General features: G+C 40.3%; 3 protein-coding genes across 4 annotated transcripts; 1 reads left to right on the top strand and 2 right to left on the bottom strand.

Moving 5' to 3' along the window:
- Positions 1-1,894: 1,894 nt before the first annotated feature.
- Positions 1,895-6,679, bottom strand: adprh (ADP-ribosylarginine hydrolase). Its single transcript, XM_036546366.1, has 8 exons — positions 6,399-6,679; positions 5,900-6,014; positions 4,981-5,089; positions 4,749-4,847; positions 4,467-4,572; positions 4,113-4,379; positions 2,861-3,075; positions 1,895-2,716 (listed from the first exon to the last, which is right to left on the bottom strand). The coding sequence occupies exons 1-8, from the start codon at positions 6,404-6,406 to the stop codon at positions 2,568-2,570; spliced, it is 1,068 nt and encodes a 355-aa protein (XP_036402259.1). The 5' UTR covers positions 6,407-6,679; the 3' UTR covers positions 1,895-2,567.
- A 3,025-nt stretch (positions 6,680-9,704) lies between these two features.
- sgf29 (SAGA complex associated factor 29) lies at positions 9,705-15,890 on the bottom strand. Of its 2 annotated transcripts, none has more exons than XM_036546503.1 (10): positions 15,820-15,890; positions 15,167-15,243; positions 14,887-14,962; positions 14,720-14,792; positions 14,093-14,157; positions 13,365-13,494; positions 11,364-11,510; positions 10,850-10,885; positions 10,463-10,625; positions 9,705-10,095 (listed from the first exon to the last, which is right to left on the bottom strand). In XM_036546503.1, exons 2-10 carry the CDS (start codon positions 15,239-15,241, stop codon positions 9,979-9,981), a joined length of 882 nt encoding a protein of 293 aa, XP_036402396.1. In that variant the 5' UTR covers positions 15,242-15,243; positions 15,820-15,890; the 3' UTR covers positions 9,705-9,978. The 2 variants fall into 2 exon arrangements, with proteins under 2 accessions (XP_036402396.1, XP_036402405.1); XM_036546512.1 differs by having other exon boundaries at positions 15,743-15,821.
- A 1,818-nt stretch (positions 15,891-17,708) lies between these two features.
- Positions 17,709-18,837, top strand: LOC118790007 (nuclear protein 1-like). The gene is made up of 3 exons (XM_036546795.1): positions 17,709-18,005; positions 18,203-18,349; positions 18,471-18,837. Exons 1-2 carry the CDS (start codon positions 17,909-17,911, stop codon positions 18,328-18,330), a joined length of 225 nt encoding a protein of 74 aa, XP_036402688.1. The 5' UTR covers positions 17,709-17,908; the 3' UTR covers positions 18,331-18,349; positions 18,471-18,837.
- The last annotated feature ends 1,520 nt before the right edge of the window (positions 18,838-20,357 follow it).

Here is a 20,357-nt window from a genome sequence, read left to right as displayed (position 1 = left end):
ATAGGATTAAAATGTTAATGCACAGAAAGAAATAGAACAATCGCTATATACACCATCACTCACCAATACACCAAATTAGTTGTTTGGGAATTTGTATTGTTAGAATCTGTCTGCCTTTTATTCAATTAATTTTATTTGGTTCCCTTTTCAACAAACACATCCTTAATCTCTAAGAGCTGTGGAAGCATAGCCCCCTAAGACTTTAACCCTGAGCTGCTATTGGATCAGAATGAAAAGAATCAGGCAAATGTAATCCAATTACTACTCCAGGGCAAAGCTTTCCCCTTGTTAATGCAAAGAAAAAACAACAAGACACAAAATTATCTACTAAAACATTGTGATGAGGTAAGTCACAGTACTTCACTAACTAGTAACTATCACTCTTGTCTTTGCATTAGATGTAATCTCAGGGGTCTTCTTCTGAGGTCTTCTGTGCTTCACCTATCAAAGAGAAAGATGAATGCAGTGCTAATCGCAAGGACCTGACAGTCAGGGAGCAATGTCATTGTCAGCATTATGTGAAATCAGTCAGCTTCAACTGCAGACTCAGCTCACCACAGAACAAAAGGTATTACCGTCTGTGACACCCTGCCACCTTCACACACACACACACACACACACACACACACACACACACACACACACACACACACACACACACACACACAAACACATATGAGATGGCACAGTACACATGGCTGACAGACAAATCCTATCACACTCCCGAGCTCAGCACTAAAGAAAGAAAACACCTAGGTAACAAGCTGACATAAGGATTGAGTTATCCATGAAAGATACTTTCCTTTACCCCCAGATAAACAAAACTACATTTAATCAATTACAATGTGCATCGTGCTGAATACGGGAACTAAAAATAACTGGGAAAGCTGCATGAAATAAACTTAAGGAATCTGAAATGACACATAACATGCCATATTGGAATAAGGCACTTGACCTCCAGGTCACTTCCTCTGTCTGATTCCTTAGGGATACAATATACGGGAGACGAATGCACAAAACTGAGAGAGGAACAGAGAACCGCCTAGATCGGGAGCAGAGAAAACAGGGACTATATGAATGATCAGTGTTTGTCAGTTTGTCTGACAGTCTCATGCACCATGCAAACAGCTTGACTGACACACCTATGAAACAGGCTGTCAACACTACCAGCAGCACCCTAATCTGTTCAGTTTAGTGATGACAGAATCAACAATTATAAGGGTGTGTGGTCTCATATTGGGTAAAAACAAATAATAACAAATATCTAGTCAAACTGGTTAACATATCGGTATCACCTGGTCCTGCGGTTACTTTTCATATTTAGCAGCTTGCACACCAACTATTTACATTCATTTTAATTCCATTCAGTTTCTATCACATACTCTTTACATAAGCTTAGTGTATACGAGCTAGGCACTAGGTACATTAAACAAGGAGACGTACTGTTCATATAATATGACCTATAGTGACATCACGCTATTCACATTTAGGGTAAATAGATACTTAATAAATGGAAAAAAACTCACAATTTGAACTAAATCTTTCACACTGGGCTATACGCTGTCCTCCATTTTTAGTGATTATGGCTAAGCTAATCAGAATCTAACTAATCTGACTACTGTTGCCTACAGTGCATAATCTTTCAAAATCACTGCTAATGTTTGCAGTGGTTCAGAGGGATTATGTCTAAACTACATATCATTAGATAAGCACCCTCAGTGAAGAACAGTAAGACTCTCTATGATGATGGTAAACTTAGCTGATGTGACAGCAATGACTTCTGAAGACCAGATATCAGATTAGTCTGATGAGGGAAATTTTATGGCAAAATCTGCTGGAAGACACAAGACAAAACCAGTCATTTCACAGGGATATAACTGATGAATGTTTCGTTTATTAAGTGCAGGACTGACTGACAGATCAAATGACATGTATAAGCTATAGAACTAAACTGCTTTGAAGGCAAGTACACTGCTATGCCTCAGCCACAACTCATGCATTACTGCCGCTAGGCAAGACTTTGCCTTGGTGCACTGAGAGTGGACTTCACTCCTCACTCTAGGCTTTAGTTGGCAATAGTGATGACGACATGGGCAGTTGCTGGGGCATAATTTTCACCTACTTGTTGTGCTCCAACCCAGGAGAGTATGGTGCTAAGCATGAACTAGGTATGAAAATTAACCTACCGAATACTGTATTTTACAAACTTTATAACCAACTTGAAAAATACATTTCACTTGTTTTATTAAAACTATTCACAGTTAGCAACTTAGCAGCAGTGGGTTCTTACTACCAATACAATTCCATTCCTACTGTCATATACCACACCAACCTGACCTGTTCAAACTATGGAGTTACAGCACTGCATGGTTGCATTACTTCTAACTGCAGTTTAACAGAGTTTGAATATCAAATTTAATGATATCCCTGTAGATTTGTTTAAAGTTATTCAAAGCTATCGCAGTGAAGGCAATTCATCCCTTTGCATTGTCTAAGTCAGTGCATTAATTAAATGAAATCTGAGGCACAGTCGACTACTTTGTAAAACTGTACACACATTCAGCTGGTCAGTGTGAAAGAGCGTACAGTTTCTCAGCACTGTTCTCCAGCCTGTCCCTGTACTCCAGTTTACTGTAGTTACACTCTGGAACTCCCTCGGTGCCGTAGAGCAGCCCCCAGCAGCAGCATGCGATCACTGCGGTGCTGTCACTGTCACCTGCAGAAACGGGGGACGAGAGAGGGCAGGATGTGACGCACAAGAACCTAAGCAGGGCAGGTTTATCAGATATTCCCTTGAGTTACATTTCAGTTTCAGACACCAAGACAAAAAATGGTGAGAGAAAAAAAGGTGAAATCTGACCTCCGTGAAAACCTGCACGGCTCATGAGTTCTTTCCAGTCAGGCCCCGCCCCAAGCAACGAGTCCAGCGCAATCATAGGAGCATCATGCCCGCTGCGGCCCGCCCACCCAGACAGGCTGAAACTCTTGTAGGCCAAGTCTCTCTCAGCTGGCCCATAGGAGTCTGGCCAGCGCACAGGCCCCTCCCCTGATGACAGACCCCTCTCTGAGAGGTACCTGATCAAGGAGGAGGAGGGAGCGATTGAAAGAGAGAGGGAAAGACAGTCGTTCTTTCAAACTTGAGATTAACAGAGAAACAGAGTATCATTTTTACATCAGCTGATTAGTAAGTAGATTGACTGGATGTTTCAAAATTTCAGTGTCACTGTTTATTTACAGCACGTTGGAAAATAAGTCCATTTAAGCGGTAGCAAGTCCTTGTCACAATAGCTACAGTATGACAACAGAAGTACTATTATGATACTTAATTTAGTTAAATTAATTCACTAGCAGTAATCTCATTAATGCCATTTCTTCTTCCCAATTGTGTCTGCTGCTTCAGTCTTGTCACTGTATGTTTCCAGTTTTCATGAATGACCACACGTGCTTCATAAACAGTCAGTTGTTTTTGTCTGTGCAATCTCAGTTGAGTGATGGTAACTGGCAAACTATATTAACATGACAGACACATAAATACATGACAGCCATATTAAATTATGGAGATGGAGCAAATCCTTCATGAACCAAATAACTAGAAACACTCAGAGGTCAAACACAACTTTTCGGAATGTGCCCCTAGTAGAATTAGGGTCATTCCATTTCAAGTCAGTCAATCAAGGGGATGTGGTGCAATTCAATTCATGAAATGAAAACCGCTCATCGTTCCTCTGAATATATTTTGATTAACAGAAATTTCAGCTCATTTCTTGAATGGATCGAATTTGAATGGAAATGACCCCAACTCAGAAGCCTACACCACTAAGCTTCATCTTTAGTTTCTTTGACATTTGCAGTGAAAAAATATGTTTAATATGCAACTAGAGTCCCAATTAGAAGAAAAACTGACAGTGTTACCTCAAATCAGCACAAGCATGACAGAGATGTAACTGACACATGTTCTGGAGTAGGAAGGGTATGGAGGTGAGTGGAGTTGGGATTTATGTGTATGCTCTGAGCGCATGGGGTCACTGATAGAGATGGAGAGGCATCTTTAATGGAGGGTTTACATTGGTTATATAGATTATTATTTTTTTCAATGAAGTACTTTTCCTTACCATTCCCACTTCTCAGTGAAATATCCCCAATCTCTCAAAGTCTCTTCCACAGCATAGCCCTGTGATTGGATGTAACTCTTGGCAATTGGGCAGGCTTCTCTCACCAGTCCCAACCCCCAGGTCATGATTGGCCGGCGCTGTGCGGCGTATGAAGTGAACAGTGCAGCTGCCACTGCACCAAGGAAGCCAGTGGGATGAGGGTGGGTCATTCGTCCAGTTTCCACAGCAACAGAGACTAGAGCGGGAAGCTGGTCTGGGTGAGGGTATCTACAGGGTAAATGGGCAAGGAGAAAAGCAACATTTATACAGAGCATTCAATGAATGACAGGGACACTCTAAGTCTCTTTCACTCACCTCAGTCCAATACACATGGACCTCATGGCAGCCCCACAGCCTGTTCCGTCTGGGTTATAAGGCACCCTGTAACCTCCTTCACATCCCGGTCTCAACTGGGACACACCTGACACAAAGGTGAGGGAACGCTTTGTGTATGAATTTACCAAATAGGTCACCATAGCCAAACTGCATGGAGAGGAGAGGGCTTGTGTATCCAGCATATTCACTTTGACTGTTCAAAATGTAATTGACAGAGCTCAACAGGTCAGTGCACAGCAAACACTTATGATTCTTTCTTACCCCAAATGCTAGAGGGCCCTGGCTTTCTACCCTCCATGTCTTTCATGGCTTCCACGTAGCGAAATGCCACATCTTGTAAAAGCTCCTCCCCTTCTTTCCCTGAGCGAGGGTAAAAGATAACCAATATCCTCAAACCTCAGCCAAGGCACTATGAATGCATGGTAATGTCTAACCATGTAAACCAAATGCTGTTAAACTGTGTTAAACAATTACACTGCTACTACTGACTCACCAGATGCAAGGGCCTCTGCAGTTGCTAGGTGTAAGACAGTGTCATCACTGACTGGCCAGTCAGGAAGTTCTGCTGTGATATTCTCGATCCCACCAAGCTCCTGAAGCTCCTGAGAATATCAATACAATTGTCATCCCTGTAGTAATAGTACCCTCTGTAGAGCTGGTAGGAGACAAACAAATAATTATGCAGCCTGCTCTTATGTAGCAGTGTACAGACATATCTGATGTAACCACCGCTGGTCTCAGTTGAAAACATAAGATAGCAGAACTAACCATACCATATTTAAAAAATGCCATAATACTAAGGCTATGACTTCAGAATGGGAATTTTTCAAAACATTTGATGGCCAGGAGACAGTAAGTAACCATAAAAATTCCACACTTCATTTGATTCTTACGACCTCAGTTCTAAAGTTTTTTAATTGGTTACAGTTCTTAAGTCACAAATGACAATTATTCATAACCATACAAAATTCTTTACTTAGAGTTATTGCTTGCCATTGCTCTCAAATCAGATGTTGCTCAATACAATCCAACAATCTGGTGAGGTGTGTCAGTCATTTGTCATCGAGAAATCTGTTCATGGCTACTGCAGGCCCTTCAAGTTCAAATTCTGATACAAACAATGTTCATTTTATTTTTTCCTGCTCTGTTTGCAGTCTATATTTCAAGATATCATAGACATCTCTTAATTTTACATGATCTGTATCCTCTGGGACATCTCTGTGCACAGAGTATATACAATGGCATTGTACAAAAACAACTGCACAGTCATAACAAATGCATCCCATTGTGAACCTCCTTGTGTCCCTCTGTCACAGCATTCTGTCCAATTTTGGCTGCATGTTTGTTTTTTTTCCTTTATCTGCCAGTCAGTGTGACCTTCCTTCATCACCTTCAGTATATGGTGTACAAACCTGATGGATGGTTGGGCCTGATTCGTTGTACTCCCACAACTGGTTCCGGTACCCCAGAGCATCACCAACGCCACTCAGCAGCATGGCTGCTTTATAATGCTGGAGGGTGGGAGGGCTGAGATGGTGTTTGAAAGATACAAATTAGTCATGTCAGTGCTGCTGGTCGTTATTAGCCATCACGAAGCACTACCGTCTGAAAATGAGAATTCCTAAACATTAAGAGCATGAATGCTAATATTAAGAGAGACAGGGTTTCTTGTCCAGAGTTTAAAGATGGGACATTGCTAAAATTGGAAGCACAAGACTGCACTGGACTGTCCACTGAAGGGGGAGATAAAATTCTTTATTCAACTTTTCAGCGCGGTCATGCCACCAAAACCTTGCCTCACCGTCACTGTTTGACATTGTCACTTTTGTTAATTGTTCTCTAACTGCAAACTGCACTACTATTCCTGTTGTACTTAATGTTGACAGAAAGCAATGCTTCCAAAACTCTTACCGGTCCATCGCTACGCTGCTCCCTTCTGCGGCAACTCCGGAGTCCCGCAACAGAACCAGTCGACACCGCGGCTTCAGCAAAACTCTTGCTCAGAGACACACGCCTATTTCCCTCTCGCTTAAGACTAAATAGTTATATAACAGGTAGTTTGAACAGCTACACGCGCCTTTTAACAATATTCTGAAGTTTAGAGTAATTCAGTCTTCATTCCGTTACTCTACTTTCTTCTCCTTGGTAACGTTAGCAGTTTTTCGTCAGCAAATTTGCTTGCGGCAGCTGTTGATCCAATTTTAACCCTGGGCACACTTTAACTCGGGTAGGATCTACAGCAAGTGAACTCACTTGATTTTCTATAATTATGTCACTGAACACCCAATAAAACAATACAATCAACATCTAACGTAATGTTTTTGTTATTTTTTAGCAAGCTGATATAAAATGAAAAGAAAACTTCTAATATGAGCAGTTGAAAAAATTAAATATTTCGGTATTTTTTGATTGTCAATAAAAGAACATGTCATAAATGCAAACTGCATAAAGGGACAGGAGAGAAGATATTTACCCAAGGGAATAATTACACAAAAAAACAAGACATCCTTATCGCACGGGAACTACTTACTACCTCAGGGGAGAAAGCTAATAATCGAGATGTGACACTCTCATCACAAATCTATTATAAGAAGCTGGTAAAACCCACTCCACTTCACTCATCCTTCCCTTTCACAGAATTAGAAAATACATGTTCCGGAAGAAGTGTTGGATTGTAGAAAATGAGCAGGACAGTTGATGCAAAAATCAGTAACGATGGTGCTACGTCGAACAACAGCAATAATGATGGGGAGACCAAGCACGCAAGGAAACAAAGAAAATCCCAGATGCTTTAAAAGTTACGAAGGCACATGAAGTAGGGATCCCTGCTAAAATAAAATTATGATACTCCATTCAAGACATTATCAAAGATCTGGACAGGTGCAAGAAATATGCTGTTAGAGGGGGACGACTTCCACGAACACTGCATAACAGCATCATGAAGACCAAGGTAGCTGATATGTAAGAGAAAATTTTTTTTTGACATCACATCATTTTGAAACAGACTCCATAATTAGCAAGACTCCAAAGAATTATTTACATTATCAAATGCAATAAGAGAACAAGAGGTAAACTCGAGTTAGCTGTTGTATCTCATTGTTAAAATACGGAGGTACCAAAAACACCCAAGACAAAATACAAATTATCTGCTGAAATTAAAATCCTATTATTGATTCTATTTTGTTTTAAATAAAAGTTTTATGTTTCAAACAGGGCTTTATAGCAGCGTTTTGAAGGTCCATTCGTATGATATAATATGGTACTATGGACCACGACTTATCCGATTCTGGATGTGGATTTGTATAGAAAATGGCAGCCAGGTGGGAGCATAAATCAAAACTCCTCTGCCTTTTGGAATTCCTGTAAAGTACAAAATATTTAAAAAGCTGGATGACAAAAGAATAACCATATGTAAGCTTTGCAAATATTGAATTTTTGTGTGTTCTACTACTACCACTACTAAAAATAAATAAATAAATTCAATAATTATACACTACTGAGGAAAGATTCTTAAATTAACAATTAATTTTAAAACTGTCAAGTTGTGTAAAATATTGATCATTATAAACAAATTCATGCCTGAACATGAACTTTTCATTATTGTACAGCAATATTGACCATATTGTTACACAGATATTGGCTCCGCCCCACTTTTTACATTTCAGCCATGAAATACTGAAATAGACACAACTTTGGAAATTTCTTTATCATGGCCACAGAGGAATTATGCATAGTTTTGTTATATAATGGAAATATGAAACAATATTACAAAAGTCATATACATTAACACAGTAAAAAGGATAGCTAATGACACCAGTGGTTCCTAGCATACTTCCAGGTTTCCATGCCTGCACCTGATGTACAGGTCACCCAGTTCAATCCATGTATCCACTTCACTGCCTTAAGCCTGAAGATACATGTGAACTAGAGCCATCAACATGATTCTCTGAGCATAAATCATGAAAGCAATTCAATGCGTAACACTTCAGGGGTTGTCTTGCAAACAAAATGTTCTTGTGTAACTTGGTTTGGAGGATAAAGGTCTTAATTTTCCTATATCTCCCAAAAGAACAATCATTTCTAACCATATTATTTTACTTTTCATTTCTAAAGGCCATTTACTGTGCTTTGAGTGTAAGACAGTTAATGGTGTACATCACAATTAATAGTTTGGTCACAGTGTAGTATGGCACCCTGTACAGTACCAAAAAATATAAAAGAAAGACGACAGTTCATAACCCGCTGATTAATATACCTGGCTTCCCACCAGCGGTAGCTATTATTAAAAATCCTTGACATGCCATGGTTTCTGGGCTAAACTGACCAATGTACATCATGCAGAAACTATTTTATCACCCTGAAAATTATCTAAGCTACGCTCATAATTACATCACAAAAATGAACCTACTTGGTGGTAAGATTGGCTATTGCAATTCAAGGGTCTAAGCACTAGGTGGAAGTGGCTCGCCATGTCTTCTTTATAGAACACATTCTTCATATTTTTTCTTCCTAACTTTCTTTGACAAATGCTGCCTTTTACAGCTGGCCATCTTAAATTCAGTGAGCACACATTTAGTTTGCTTTGCAGAAACTGTTTACGTTTCAATGATTAGATGGCTGCAAGTTCTTCCCCAGCCATGCAAGCAAGCAAGCTTGACTTGACTATTTATGTGTAAAACCAACAGGGGGGAGGAGAAACTATATTGGAGCCTCTTCTCCTTCAGCTTGATTTAACATGATCTAAGAACTACTCCAACATGCTTAACATCACATCATTTGGCTTCAGAGGAGTAGGGACTTTTAGTGGGCTACAATGTAATGAAAACTTGTAGCACTGAAAAGGTTGAGAAAAAGGTCTTAGTACTGAATCTGAAAGGCTTAGAATTTTAGACATATTCATATTTTTAAGTTGAACAGTGGCAGTATCCCACTTGTTATTCAGCTGAGAACATTTAACACATTCCTCACCATTTCTTGCCTCACCCTCCAGTTCCTCCTTGTCTCTTTCCTCTTACTCAGGAAATAAATTCCAGTAAAACATATAATATGGAAATGTATACAGCTTTACTTAGACTATATTTCAGAACAACTTAACTCAAAAAGTGACAGAAAAGTCTATATTGGAGACATACTGATTTACATACACATATTGACACAGGTGAACACTGTATGTTTGTGAAAGCACATGCCCATCCAAATTTGACATGCATCCTCCCTTTTATCTGCCCATTATCTCCTAGACTCACAAACATCGTTGACTTCTCCTCCTGTAAATCATTACATGATTTTTCTTTCTAGCAGACAACCTTGCTTTTTTATACAAATACACAGCTGCATAAATCTTAACAACACATTCATATAACTGGATATTAACTGAAGCTTATCTGGTACCTTCTTCAAGGAGAGAACACTTTAGTCCAGCCTGGGTTTCAAACCAAACCCTGCTTCCTGACCACAAGTCCAGTTCCCTAACCGCAGTTAAATAAAGTCTTCATTTCTTCTTGTTCTCCTTGCAGGCCACCACGTATCTCTGGGCCACGTTGAGGGGAGGGGAGTAACCATCAGCGTAGGAGGTGTCCTCAAACAGCACTGAGTAGTCATCCTGGGGCTAAGGAACAGAAAAAATAACTTTTTACACCACATGAGCAGTACACGCTAATTGATTGGACAACAACAGAGGCTGGGATGCAGAAAGACTAGTGTTTGCACACTGACTGGGCACATTAACAACGCATTGAGAGACAGATGGGCAGTACAGTATATACGCACAATGACGTCTATTAGAGTGTGCAGTATAGAAACAATATAACTTAACATTTTGATGATACTGAAAGAATAGAGGTGGTAAATATAAACAGACCGATATGCACACTGGCATGGGGTTGGCATGGACACTGACAAACTGGGCACTGTATGGACATTGACCGACTGCTCTTCACAGTCCATTAACAATGAAACACCCTCCCTGCTCTTACCCTGTGTGGGGGAGTGTGGATGAGCGCTCTGTAGAAGCAGGTGGTCTGGGGGTAGAGGGCCAGCACCAGCTGGTCTTTACTGAAGAGAGCCTCAGGGTCCGTCTCAGGGTTGGCCTTCCACTGTGGCAAGGGGATTATTCTTCTCCTGCTAAGAGTGTGCCTCCTGGAGACAGAGTTTAACACACAGTACATCCATAACGACTGAATTTAACGCAGTATACCCACAGAGTGACAGTCACGCTGAAGAGAACGAGGGTGAATCGACTGTACTCACAACGTCTTTAGTGCTACTTTACAGAAGGACAATGGTGCTTTACAGAAGGTATTCTCAATAACCTAGCATAAAGGACAACCATACCACACTATGGTAGGGGTAACGATACTCACTCTTTGCCTTCTTCATCTATGTCATCCACCTCATACCTGGGAGCAGGGAATAAAAATAAAGAGAGGAGAATGAGCTGGGGTGATTAATAAGCTGTAACAGATTGTTCCAATTACTGCAACTTAATAAGCTGTCAACATCCTCCGAACGCCTGTAACTCTCAACTTGCTAATGAATTCTGTGTTGTGTAATTTGATTTCTCCGCTGCTGGTCGTGCCTGTAGATCCTGACTAACTCTCCGGTTTGTTTCATCACTCACTCCCCTGTCTTCTTGCTGACTTCACATAGTTAACAATCCCCAATACTTGCTGGTACACTGACTGTGGTGGAGAGGCCTACAATAGAAACAGTTTATGGAACTTCTCTCTTGCCCACCTCCTGCCTTGCTGTTTTTTTTTCCCTTCACTCTGAGTGGGTATGGTCCTCTCTATATACACACACACTTATCCATTCTGCTCCCTTCCCTGCTCACACGACATGGATTTCTCCAAAATATGAGCTAATTAGTGGACTTACTTGTTGGTGGAGTGGCTGTAGCTGACCACTTCTGCTAGTATCCACTGTTCATCCCCATCCACTGCCTTCACTCTGGCTGCCACTTTGTCTCTTGGCTTTGCTACGTAGTCACTGCTAGCTGGTATAGCCCCACATAGGGGAGGGGGGCTAGAAGACAGAAGGAAAGAAAGGGCAAGGATAATTCTAATGGTGTCAAGTATTTAAACCTGAGCATACTCCTAGCTAATACATTCTATACCAAGTGTGACAGAGTGCTGTGAAGCACTAGTGAGTGGGGCACCCTTGGATGGGAGAAGTACGGTGGGGGAATGCGCAAGGTACGCCTTTGTGCGTGAAGCACGTGGGTGCACTTCCCGAAGGGGAGGGCAGTGTGACAGAGCGCTGTCACTATGGTTGAGCATGCACTCTGATTGCCATACCAACGTGCCTGGCTCTTTGGCGCTGCGGTCAAGCTGCAGGTTTGGCACCCTGTAGACCTGGGTTCAAGGCCGGGTGGGGTGACTGCTCTCGCCTTTCGCTACATATGTTGTCTGAAGTGGGATGGCTTGCCACGAGCCTGGCTCTTTGGCATTGCTTTCTGGTCAAGCTGCAGGTTTGTACCCCGTAGACCTGGGTTCGATGCCGGGTGACTGCTCTCGCCCTTTGCTACACCAAGGATGCCCTAAATCTGGGATTTGGTTTTGCATATGGCCAAATATCAAGGGTTACTATTTCTATAATAGAAGTTTTGGAATTTGGCCAAATAAATATTTAATCTTTACCCTGACATATGTGGCTCTATATACATTAAAGCAAAAAGCAAGGTTAGTTTCAAGTTATGATCTGAAATAATAAATGTTACCGCTGTGAAATGGAAAAATATGTTAAAACCACACAGTTGTCTGTAAATATTTCTCATCAAAAGACTGCAGTACTAATAAGGAGACATACAAGTTCATACAAAGAATAACCTCCCAGCTGTAAGGTTGCAAACAACTATACACCATCACTGCTGCTAAAACCCCTGCCTCTGGACCACTATCAAGAACACAGCATTTGTACTACCAGTAGAATGGCCACTAAGGTTATTGATAGCAGTGGAAGCAGTTCCACTGAATGCTCCAGTGCTTTCAAGACACAGAGCGGCAATGTAGCTTAAAAAAACAAAGCTTGGCTGTGCAGCCCAAAAATAGCAGTAGACATTAGTCAACCCTCAAGCTAAAAACAGTCACTCCTGGTAAGATGATGATGGATGTGCTTCCTTATGCTGTTGTGGAGATTTTCAGATTCAACAAATCTGCTTGAACCAAGGCACAAAATCCTCTCTTGTCATTTTTTTTTGTCTTACACACATGAAATAATTTCCCTGATAACTTCACTGCATATATGTGAATATTTGTGATGTTCAATGAATCAGCCTTTCTGCCAAGCGAACATGCTGTTATTAGTCATAGCAGAACAAAATGCACATATAACCACTTCACGAAAATTAAACTCCATGTTACGGAATTTGTTATGCTATTGCACATATAAAGTACACAACCCAATTACATTCTAGTACTATCTTGAAACTGTAAGCGTAAAATCCATACATAATGACTAAGGAAAAAAAAAAAACCTAATAATGGCTATCATCTACACGTCATTATGAACAGTTTATCAAAGTACCTAAACACTGTACCCATCACAAACAGACTGTTGTCAAACAACAGCTATTAATTATTTATCAGTTATTAATTCATTTAGTTTAGACATTACTGCATTTATTATTTTAGGTCTTCAAAGCCTTCCCATAACTCACACTGGCTATCAGTCAGACAGAGAATTTTGTCAGACAATTACCAGTTATTTAATATACAGACAATTCTCAGATAATCTAAATGTCCGGTATATTAAAGACACTGAAATTTAGCAGTGTCAAATTTAATAATCCACAGCTTTATTTAGTAGTGGCTTCCTGAATGCAGATTTGAGTATCAGTTTAGGTAGGGACAGACAGGCATGCAACAAATGAAAGGATACCTGTCTCCTGGCTTGCCTATCCAAAGAGGCAGAGTCATGGCTGACTGCTGAAGGAGCGTCATCAGCACTCCCCTCCTCATAGTCTTCCTGGGTGGGTCACTGTCATTATAAACCCCTGCCATCTTCACCGCTGAGAGAAAAAGAAAGGTTTAGTGTGTGTTCTTTGGATGATCACTTGGGAAAATTTCCTTCACTTCAGTCACTTACAATGAGGAACACAGGTTTAGTGGTCACCACCTTTTGGGATGGTTCAATCCAGAATGAAACAGTGAAGAGGGTTCCTATTACCCTTCACTGGCCCCTTTGGCAGGACACAATTAAATAATTCTTTCACATGATGAATGACTTCATTTAGCTATAGACTGAGCTAATTTTCACCCAAAAAGTTCCTTAACTTCCAAATTCAACCATATTGACACATTTTTCACTCTCTACACTGAAAAGTGAGGACTGTACCTATGTACTTATGACATCAAAAAAACACTATACAATGCCCCCCACCTTACTCAAGGCTGAAGCAAAGATTACTGTAACTTGGTCTTACAGCCCCTCAAATCTTTTTGAGCACAGCAACATATTGTTATGCACATGGGACATTTCTAGAAGCAATTAACGGAAGCAATAAACTTTGAGTTGCACTTCAAGCCCAGTCAACAGTGTATACTTTACTAGCCAAGAAAGTAGCCTGAGAAAAAGATGGAGATGTATATAGACTATCTCACACTCACCAATTCGCCTCTCCTCCAGTAAAGACTTGATCTCTGCAATTTTGTCGAGGGCATGGCGAAGAATACTGACAGAAAGAGAGAGTTAATGTTCCCATAGTGATTTTAATACAAGAAAACAAAACAAGGTTAAATAAAATGTAGCTACATATCACAATACATCACTTGGGTTTGTTGGTAATATAAAGCAAGCTTCCACAACCACCACAACCACCAAGAATCCAGCACTTACAATAAATCTAGAGCCTTTAACAGAGTGGCTAGATTCTCAGAATTCATTTGTATCGGTACTCACAAGTTCACAACAAATTCGTCTCTATGGAAAGAGAGGGCATGGGTCTTTGGAGAGAATATGTGAACTGGATCTATGATAAAGGATAGAGCTTGGAATAATACAAAGTTTGTAACTTCCTAGGGTTGACAGGCTACTTACAGAGGATGATCTGCCAGGTTTTGGCAAAGCATACCCTTGTACTTGTGCAGAGAATTAGGCCCTTTCCTGGTTTCCTACAGAAAGAACTACAACAACCCTGAGGTGTATACTGGCATCTTAATGCAGATTTGGGAATTTTGGACATTGAGTAAAGGATGCTTTGACATCTCCAGATGTTCATAATGAAGCTCACTTACCTACACTCTGCCTCAGCATCTGCCTTTGCTGTGGTGTAGAGTCCTCTCAGCTTTGTCCGATAATATGGAGAAGCTGTGAGAAACAAGGAGCAACAAGCAGCACATTCACCATTACAACAGTGGGGCAGAGATGGAGATAAAGGAAAACAGGGCGAGGCAAAACTCACTTTTGTTTTCCGTTTGCATTCTTTCATGTGTTTTCTGAATGTTAAGAAGATTGTGCTCACTGCGTGACCGCTCCTCCTAAAAATACAGTGAAGCAGTGTCATTACTCTCCAAACAATGCACAACATGCTACATCATAATAGGCACCACCTGTTAAACAGAAATTGTTGTAAAATCATTTATTCAACACCCTGAATTACAATGGGCATGTGAACGTTGCAGCTCAGCGGACATATATTCATACATATAGAGCCCAGAGGTCAGGAGATTTCACTCTCTCACCTGTGTCTGTTTGATGAGTTGGTGCAGTTCCGTAAGTAACTCTGAAATTTTGGTGTCTGCCGATACGAGAGCCATGACTGAGAGAGAAGTCAATACATGTTGCTACATTAATTGGTTCAACATCCCCACTGCACGCACGAACTCTCGCAACATAAAAATGATGCAAATGCCACTAGTAGACTAGCCTAGCAAGCAGTCAAATGACTAGCTATTCTAGTTAGTTAGCATCTGAAGTCTATCCAACATATGCGAATAACACAAGAACAGCAGCTGTTATTAGCTACTAAACGCTACCACAGTATTTCCTTCAAATTTAAACGAACAGGCAATAGACACATTTCAGCTCCTATATTAGACTGAGAGCTACCTAGCCTGGCTGGCATCACTGCTTACCAAGAAATTTCGCTAGCTAGCTTGCTACTAGAAACTCAACGCCCCAAGTTAGCTTCTTCGCTAGCTTGCTAGCTAACTAGCGCTTGCTGCTAGGCTGGCAGTTCAGCAAAATATTCTTTCCTTCAGTAATTTATGTGTATATATGTATAGTGTATGTTAATTTATAAATATCAAGGTGTATACTTTTTAAAATATCCCAAAATAGTGTTTGATTTATGCGATTCCACAACGCTTCTTCTCAGACATTTGAATGGCCTTACCGCCTTGTTACCGTAATCAGTTCTGCTCGTACTTGGGCCGTCGCATACGGATTCATACAAGGGACAAACAGTATAATGGGACTTGGTGCCATTAGGATTTATTTTTAAAACGCCCTTTTTTGACTTGGGGTTTGTAGTCTTTAGCCTGTTTCTTTGTACAGTATGATCCCTTTCGATGATTATGTAAAATCCGTATGATGAAAATAAAATACCGTTGACACGTTTTTACTTTTTTGTAGAATGACTCTTTCAACGTTGTTTACTGTCATTTACTTCGCTTACGCTCTTATCTAGAGAGACTTACAAATCAGAGCAGCGACTTAGAAATGAGAAAACATCGGCGTGCTTTCCTTCTAGTAAACACGCTCCTTTGATGAGCACGTGGGAATTGTGCGGTCAGCAGTTGAATCTTTCTGTTTTTGCATGTGCGAGTGAGTCGGAGGATCCATGCGTAATGAAACCCCGATAACGCAAAAAGGGTTCACAGTCAAAGCAAGAAAAAAGGGTGGATAAAATGAGAAGTTTCAGACGGGGAAGGAAAGTTGTGTACTCTATGTGAAGAGGTGAAAATTAAGCAAATAAACTATTATAAGTATAATAACGAGCAAATAGAGGAAAAAAAAGAGCGAATTCATTTCTAGTACTTCAGAGAATGCCCTCCTCAATTCTGTAATATGCAACTGAATCTGAAAATCAGCACCATTTTCATTTATTTAATTGGCGGTATCCAAAGCAACTTACAAATGAGGTACGGTACAACACAACAGGAGTTAATATTAAACTATGCCCGTGAGATAATGAGATAAACTAACGTTGTGTGTGTGTGTGTGTGTGTGTGTAGGGCCAGACTATGTTGGTGTCAGCACATTTCGTCAAGCATAATATGTCAGCAAATATTTACTGAATTTAACTCCTGCCTCGCTGAAAAGAGAGGGAACAGAAAGTGTTAGACAACCCTGCAGCACTAGACAGTGCAGCACGGCACGTTCCATTTCTCCTGGTCGGCTTCTCTGAACCATACGGAAACGTGTACCAATGACGTTTTTTTTTTTCAACCAATGAGGGAGACTGCATGTGTGGGTTATTCAGGACTGAGGTCGGTCAAAGGCCTATTTCTGAGAATATTCGACAATCTGAAGAAAGTTTTTGAACGTTATTTATACACACATCGAGACTTAGACACAGTTTGTGAAGATTACAAAAAAATATGAAGGCTGAGCTATATATTTAAAGTAAACATTAAGTGTATACTCGTACCCTGGAATACAAATGATCAATTAGAATTACCTAGAATTGTAGGCAACGTGCAAAATAGATTAAAAGTGGGGCATACAAGTGGGTCACACGTAGCGCGTGAGACGTAGCAGGTGAAAGTCAAGAGTTGATAAGATTACGCGGGCAATGTTCATTCTATTAATCTAATCTGCTCAAGTGACATTGAGAGACAGGTGGGGAGGTTTGACGAAATATTTTAGTTAAGTGGCAATAAAGGATTAACAGTAAGCATTAAAACAGCAACAACAAATGAAACAGTGCACTAGAAAATACAAGTTTCAAGTTTTTATTTTTAGTTATCATTCCAACGCTTAGTCTATTGTTTTTTTTTTAATTCAGTGCACCTTTCATAAACAAAAATATATTTTGCCCCCAAAAAACGTTTGCTTATCAAATGTTCCAAGGGCACCTCTTAGCAGTCTACGTGACTGTAAAAAACAACAAAGGAAGGGAGAGAAACTTTTTTTTTTTTTATCACATGTTAGTATTTGAACTTGGCACTGCCTTGAACAAACATTGACCAAAAACTGATGCAACAGTGAGTCAGGTGACGGACAGGGGGAGGAGGGAAGGATAGACACTATAAAAATCGCAGCGAGCGTTTCGTCAAAACAAAAACACGACAACGTGCCGAGGAAACCGAACAAGGAGGGTCACAAATTTGTTTTGTACGATTATTATTTGCACAGGAAAAGTGAGACGTTTCTTTTGAAACAGATTTGTCAGTTTTTCGGTTTGTTTTTCATTCCTCGTTTTCCTACTTTTCAATTTAAACAAGGAGGGTGTTAGTAGTCGAAATCTATACGTAGTGAAAATGAGTTTTGTGGACGTGAAAAATATTGAAGCAACCACATTTGAAGAACGTTACTATGACGAATATGAATATTATAATCTTACTGACAAGTTCAGCGGTAAGACCCCAGTCGTAGCTTTGTCACTTAAACTTTGCCTTCGCATATTTTTTTATTCATTGTATTATTCATAGTTACTGTATAGTATGTGGGTGTGTTTGTTGCTGATGCCTTCTAAAAATGTGTAAGGTGTATTCAAGTTCCATGCTACGCAACATGCGTAGTGGTTTCATTTAAACCGCGCTGATGTGGCTCAGGTGGTACAAGTCGCAAGGGGAGGACGAAGCGTGAAGCCAGCTGCAATACCAACAAGCCTAACCCTGGAGGCCACGAGCGGAAAATAACCGAGAAATTACAGAATGCTGAGAAAAAGGCCAAGGAGTGAGGAGGAAGTAAGGGAAAAGGTGAGGGGAGGGATAGTGTTCATCAAGCTGTCGTTGGATGGTGCCCTGTAGTGTTTTACCAAGAAATTGTAGTTACAGACCTCTGACTTTGTGATCCGTAAAGCTGTTGCTTTGTTTCCAGTGTGTATCGGACAGCTAACCCTGGCAACGGACCACAGCCGCCTTCGCAACGGATGCGCAGACCACAGGACCAGCATGTGGGAAGGACAACCAGTCTGGGCATGATGAATACACGTGGGGGGAAAACCTTAAGCATTCACATCCTGAATAAAAGGAAATGCCCAGTGTTTTCAGATTAAAAGGAAGGGAAAGAAGGGCCAAGTATGACAGAGGGTGGAACTGTAAGATGACTGGGTCAGGGTGAAATTGCCTCTGCAGAGTGTTAGTCTGCGCAGTCTGCCTTCTGCCAGTATAAGGAATGGTGTTTAATCAGGGGGAAATTTAGAAGGATCACTTAATGTTAAAAGCTTTTTTTTTTACACAATGAAAGTAATTCAATAAGTGACTAAGTTCTGTTTGTGGCAGCATTGAAAATAAATGCTTCAAGTCTTAAACTGCGTGTCTATGTGTCTGTGTGTGTGAGAGAGAAAGAGAGACACCCCCACCACAGTTTGCATGACTCACCCAGAGGGTCATAGAACAACAAGCTGATGTTGGTAGCCTACCAGAGGTTGTCTGAATAAAATCAATTCAGGGCTTGGAGGAATGGAGCCTTCTGTCACCAGTAATGTCAGGGGTTTATTCTTTCACTTGGTAATAAGTCTCAAGTGTGTGTTGTGCAAAATAAACAGTCTGTCATAATTAAATCCAGTTTATTTACCCTAATTTCAGGCATCTGGCACCCTTTTATGCAGACAATATCATCTCCAACGAAAGGTTACTATATGTTATTTTTATACCTTATGTCACAATCCCAGTTTCATTCATCTAATTACATCTGACTTTGTTTTAAATGTCATTTGTGATGTTTGGTTTCAACAAATTAATTCTGAAATGTTTCACTCAGTTAAATTAATTGTTTGTTGTACCTTTGCCTGTCTAAGGGTGGCAGTGATACATCAAGTAACCCTTCGCAGACATCAATACAATTCTCTATGTGGTACTACTTAATGTGATAGTATTTAATAAGTCTGCTTTTAAAATATTCATGTATCCGTTAAAGGTGCTATTCTAGTGGCAAGCCTGACCATGTCAAAGATGATCAGCTCGGTATTTAACAGGAAATCTCCAAAAAATGCATTTATTTTGACAACATAGCTTTTGCACCTAATTCATGGATTTCTCACCTCGATTAAATGTACGTGTCCTCTGCCAATACCCTCGAACACAGCTCAACCAGGATTCTAGCAAATAAAAATAGACACATCAGTCTGATCTGTCAAAAAAGGAAAAGCTGAGGCCAACATAACCCGGACACTTCCCTGGAGCTCCCCCGTAAGGTGGCATAGAGTCATGTGACCAGTAGAGAGACTTGCATGGCTGAGTGCCTCGGCTTCTAATTGAACGTCTTAGATACTTTAAGGGGCGCTAGAGCAGTATGCCAGTCAGTCTTTTGGTGAGTCAGTCGTGATGAACTATATTTAGCTGAATTGTGTGTAACACTACCTTCCCTTGCTCCATATTCTCTCTCTAGCACACAAAAAAAAATTGCAACACAAAAAACACCAATTCAACATCTCTCTCACCCTCCCTTGTTGCTCTGTTGCTTTGTCTCACTGAAAGTAACAAAAATACGGATAATACATTTCCATTAATTACTTTTACTGCTTTTCTCTCTTCCACATGCTTAACAGAATATAGGATTTGTGTAAGTCATTTGCTGCAATTCCTTTTACATTTGTTAGGAAAGATGATACTATAATATGAATGAATATAAAACACAATTTCATATCAATTATAGCCAAGGAACAGTATAAAGGTGTATCCTTCTAGGTATACACAGCATAAACACTATAACAGTTGACATCCATTCATTCACCATATGTCAATTAATTAATACATAAATGGA

This window comes from Megalops cyprinoides, chromosome 1, assembly GCF_013368585.1.
Source record: "Megalops cyprinoides isolate fMegCyp1 chromosome 1, fMegCyp1.pri, whole genome shotgun sequence".
Classification (NCBI taxonomy): domain Eukaryota; kingdom Metazoa; phylum Chordata; class Actinopteri; order Elopiformes; family Megalopidae; genus Megalops; species Megalops cyprinoides.
This window is presented reverse-complemented; position numbering and strand designations above follow the sequence as displayed.

Excerpts from the sequence above, each read along its gene's own strand:
- LOC118790007 (XM_036546795.1), top strand. The coding sequence starts at position 17,909 with ATGAGTTTTGTGGACGTGAAAAATATTGAAGCAACCACATTTGAAGAA. Across the intron at positions 18,006-18,202 it reads TCTTACTGACAAGTTCAGCG|GTGGTACAAGTCGCAAGGGG; the intron begins GTAAGACCCCAG and ends GATGTGGCTCAG.
- sgf29 (XM_036546503.1), bottom strand. The coding sequence starts at position 15,241 with ATGGCTCTCGTATCGGCAGACACCAAAATTTCAGAGTTACTTACGGAA. Across the intron at positions 13,495-14,092 it reads ACTGGAGGAGAGGCGAATTG|CGGTGAAGATGGCAGGGGTT; the intron begins GTGAGTGTGAGA and ends TTTTTCTCTCAG. Across the intron at positions 11,511-13,364 it reads ATAGGCAAGCCAGGAGACAG|CCCCCCTCCCCTATGTGGGG; the intron begins GTATCCTTTCAT and ends TCTGTCTTCTAG.
- adprh (XM_036546366.1), bottom strand. Across the intron at positions 5,090-5,899 it reads CAGGCCCAACCATCCATCAG|GAGCTTCAGGAGCTTGGTGG; the intron begins GTTTGTACACCA and ends TGATATTCTCAG. Across the intron at positions 4,573-4,748 it reads AGGGCCCTCTAGCATTTGGG|GTGTGTCCCAGTTGAGACCG; the intron begins GTAAGAAAGAAT and ends CCTTTGTGTCAG.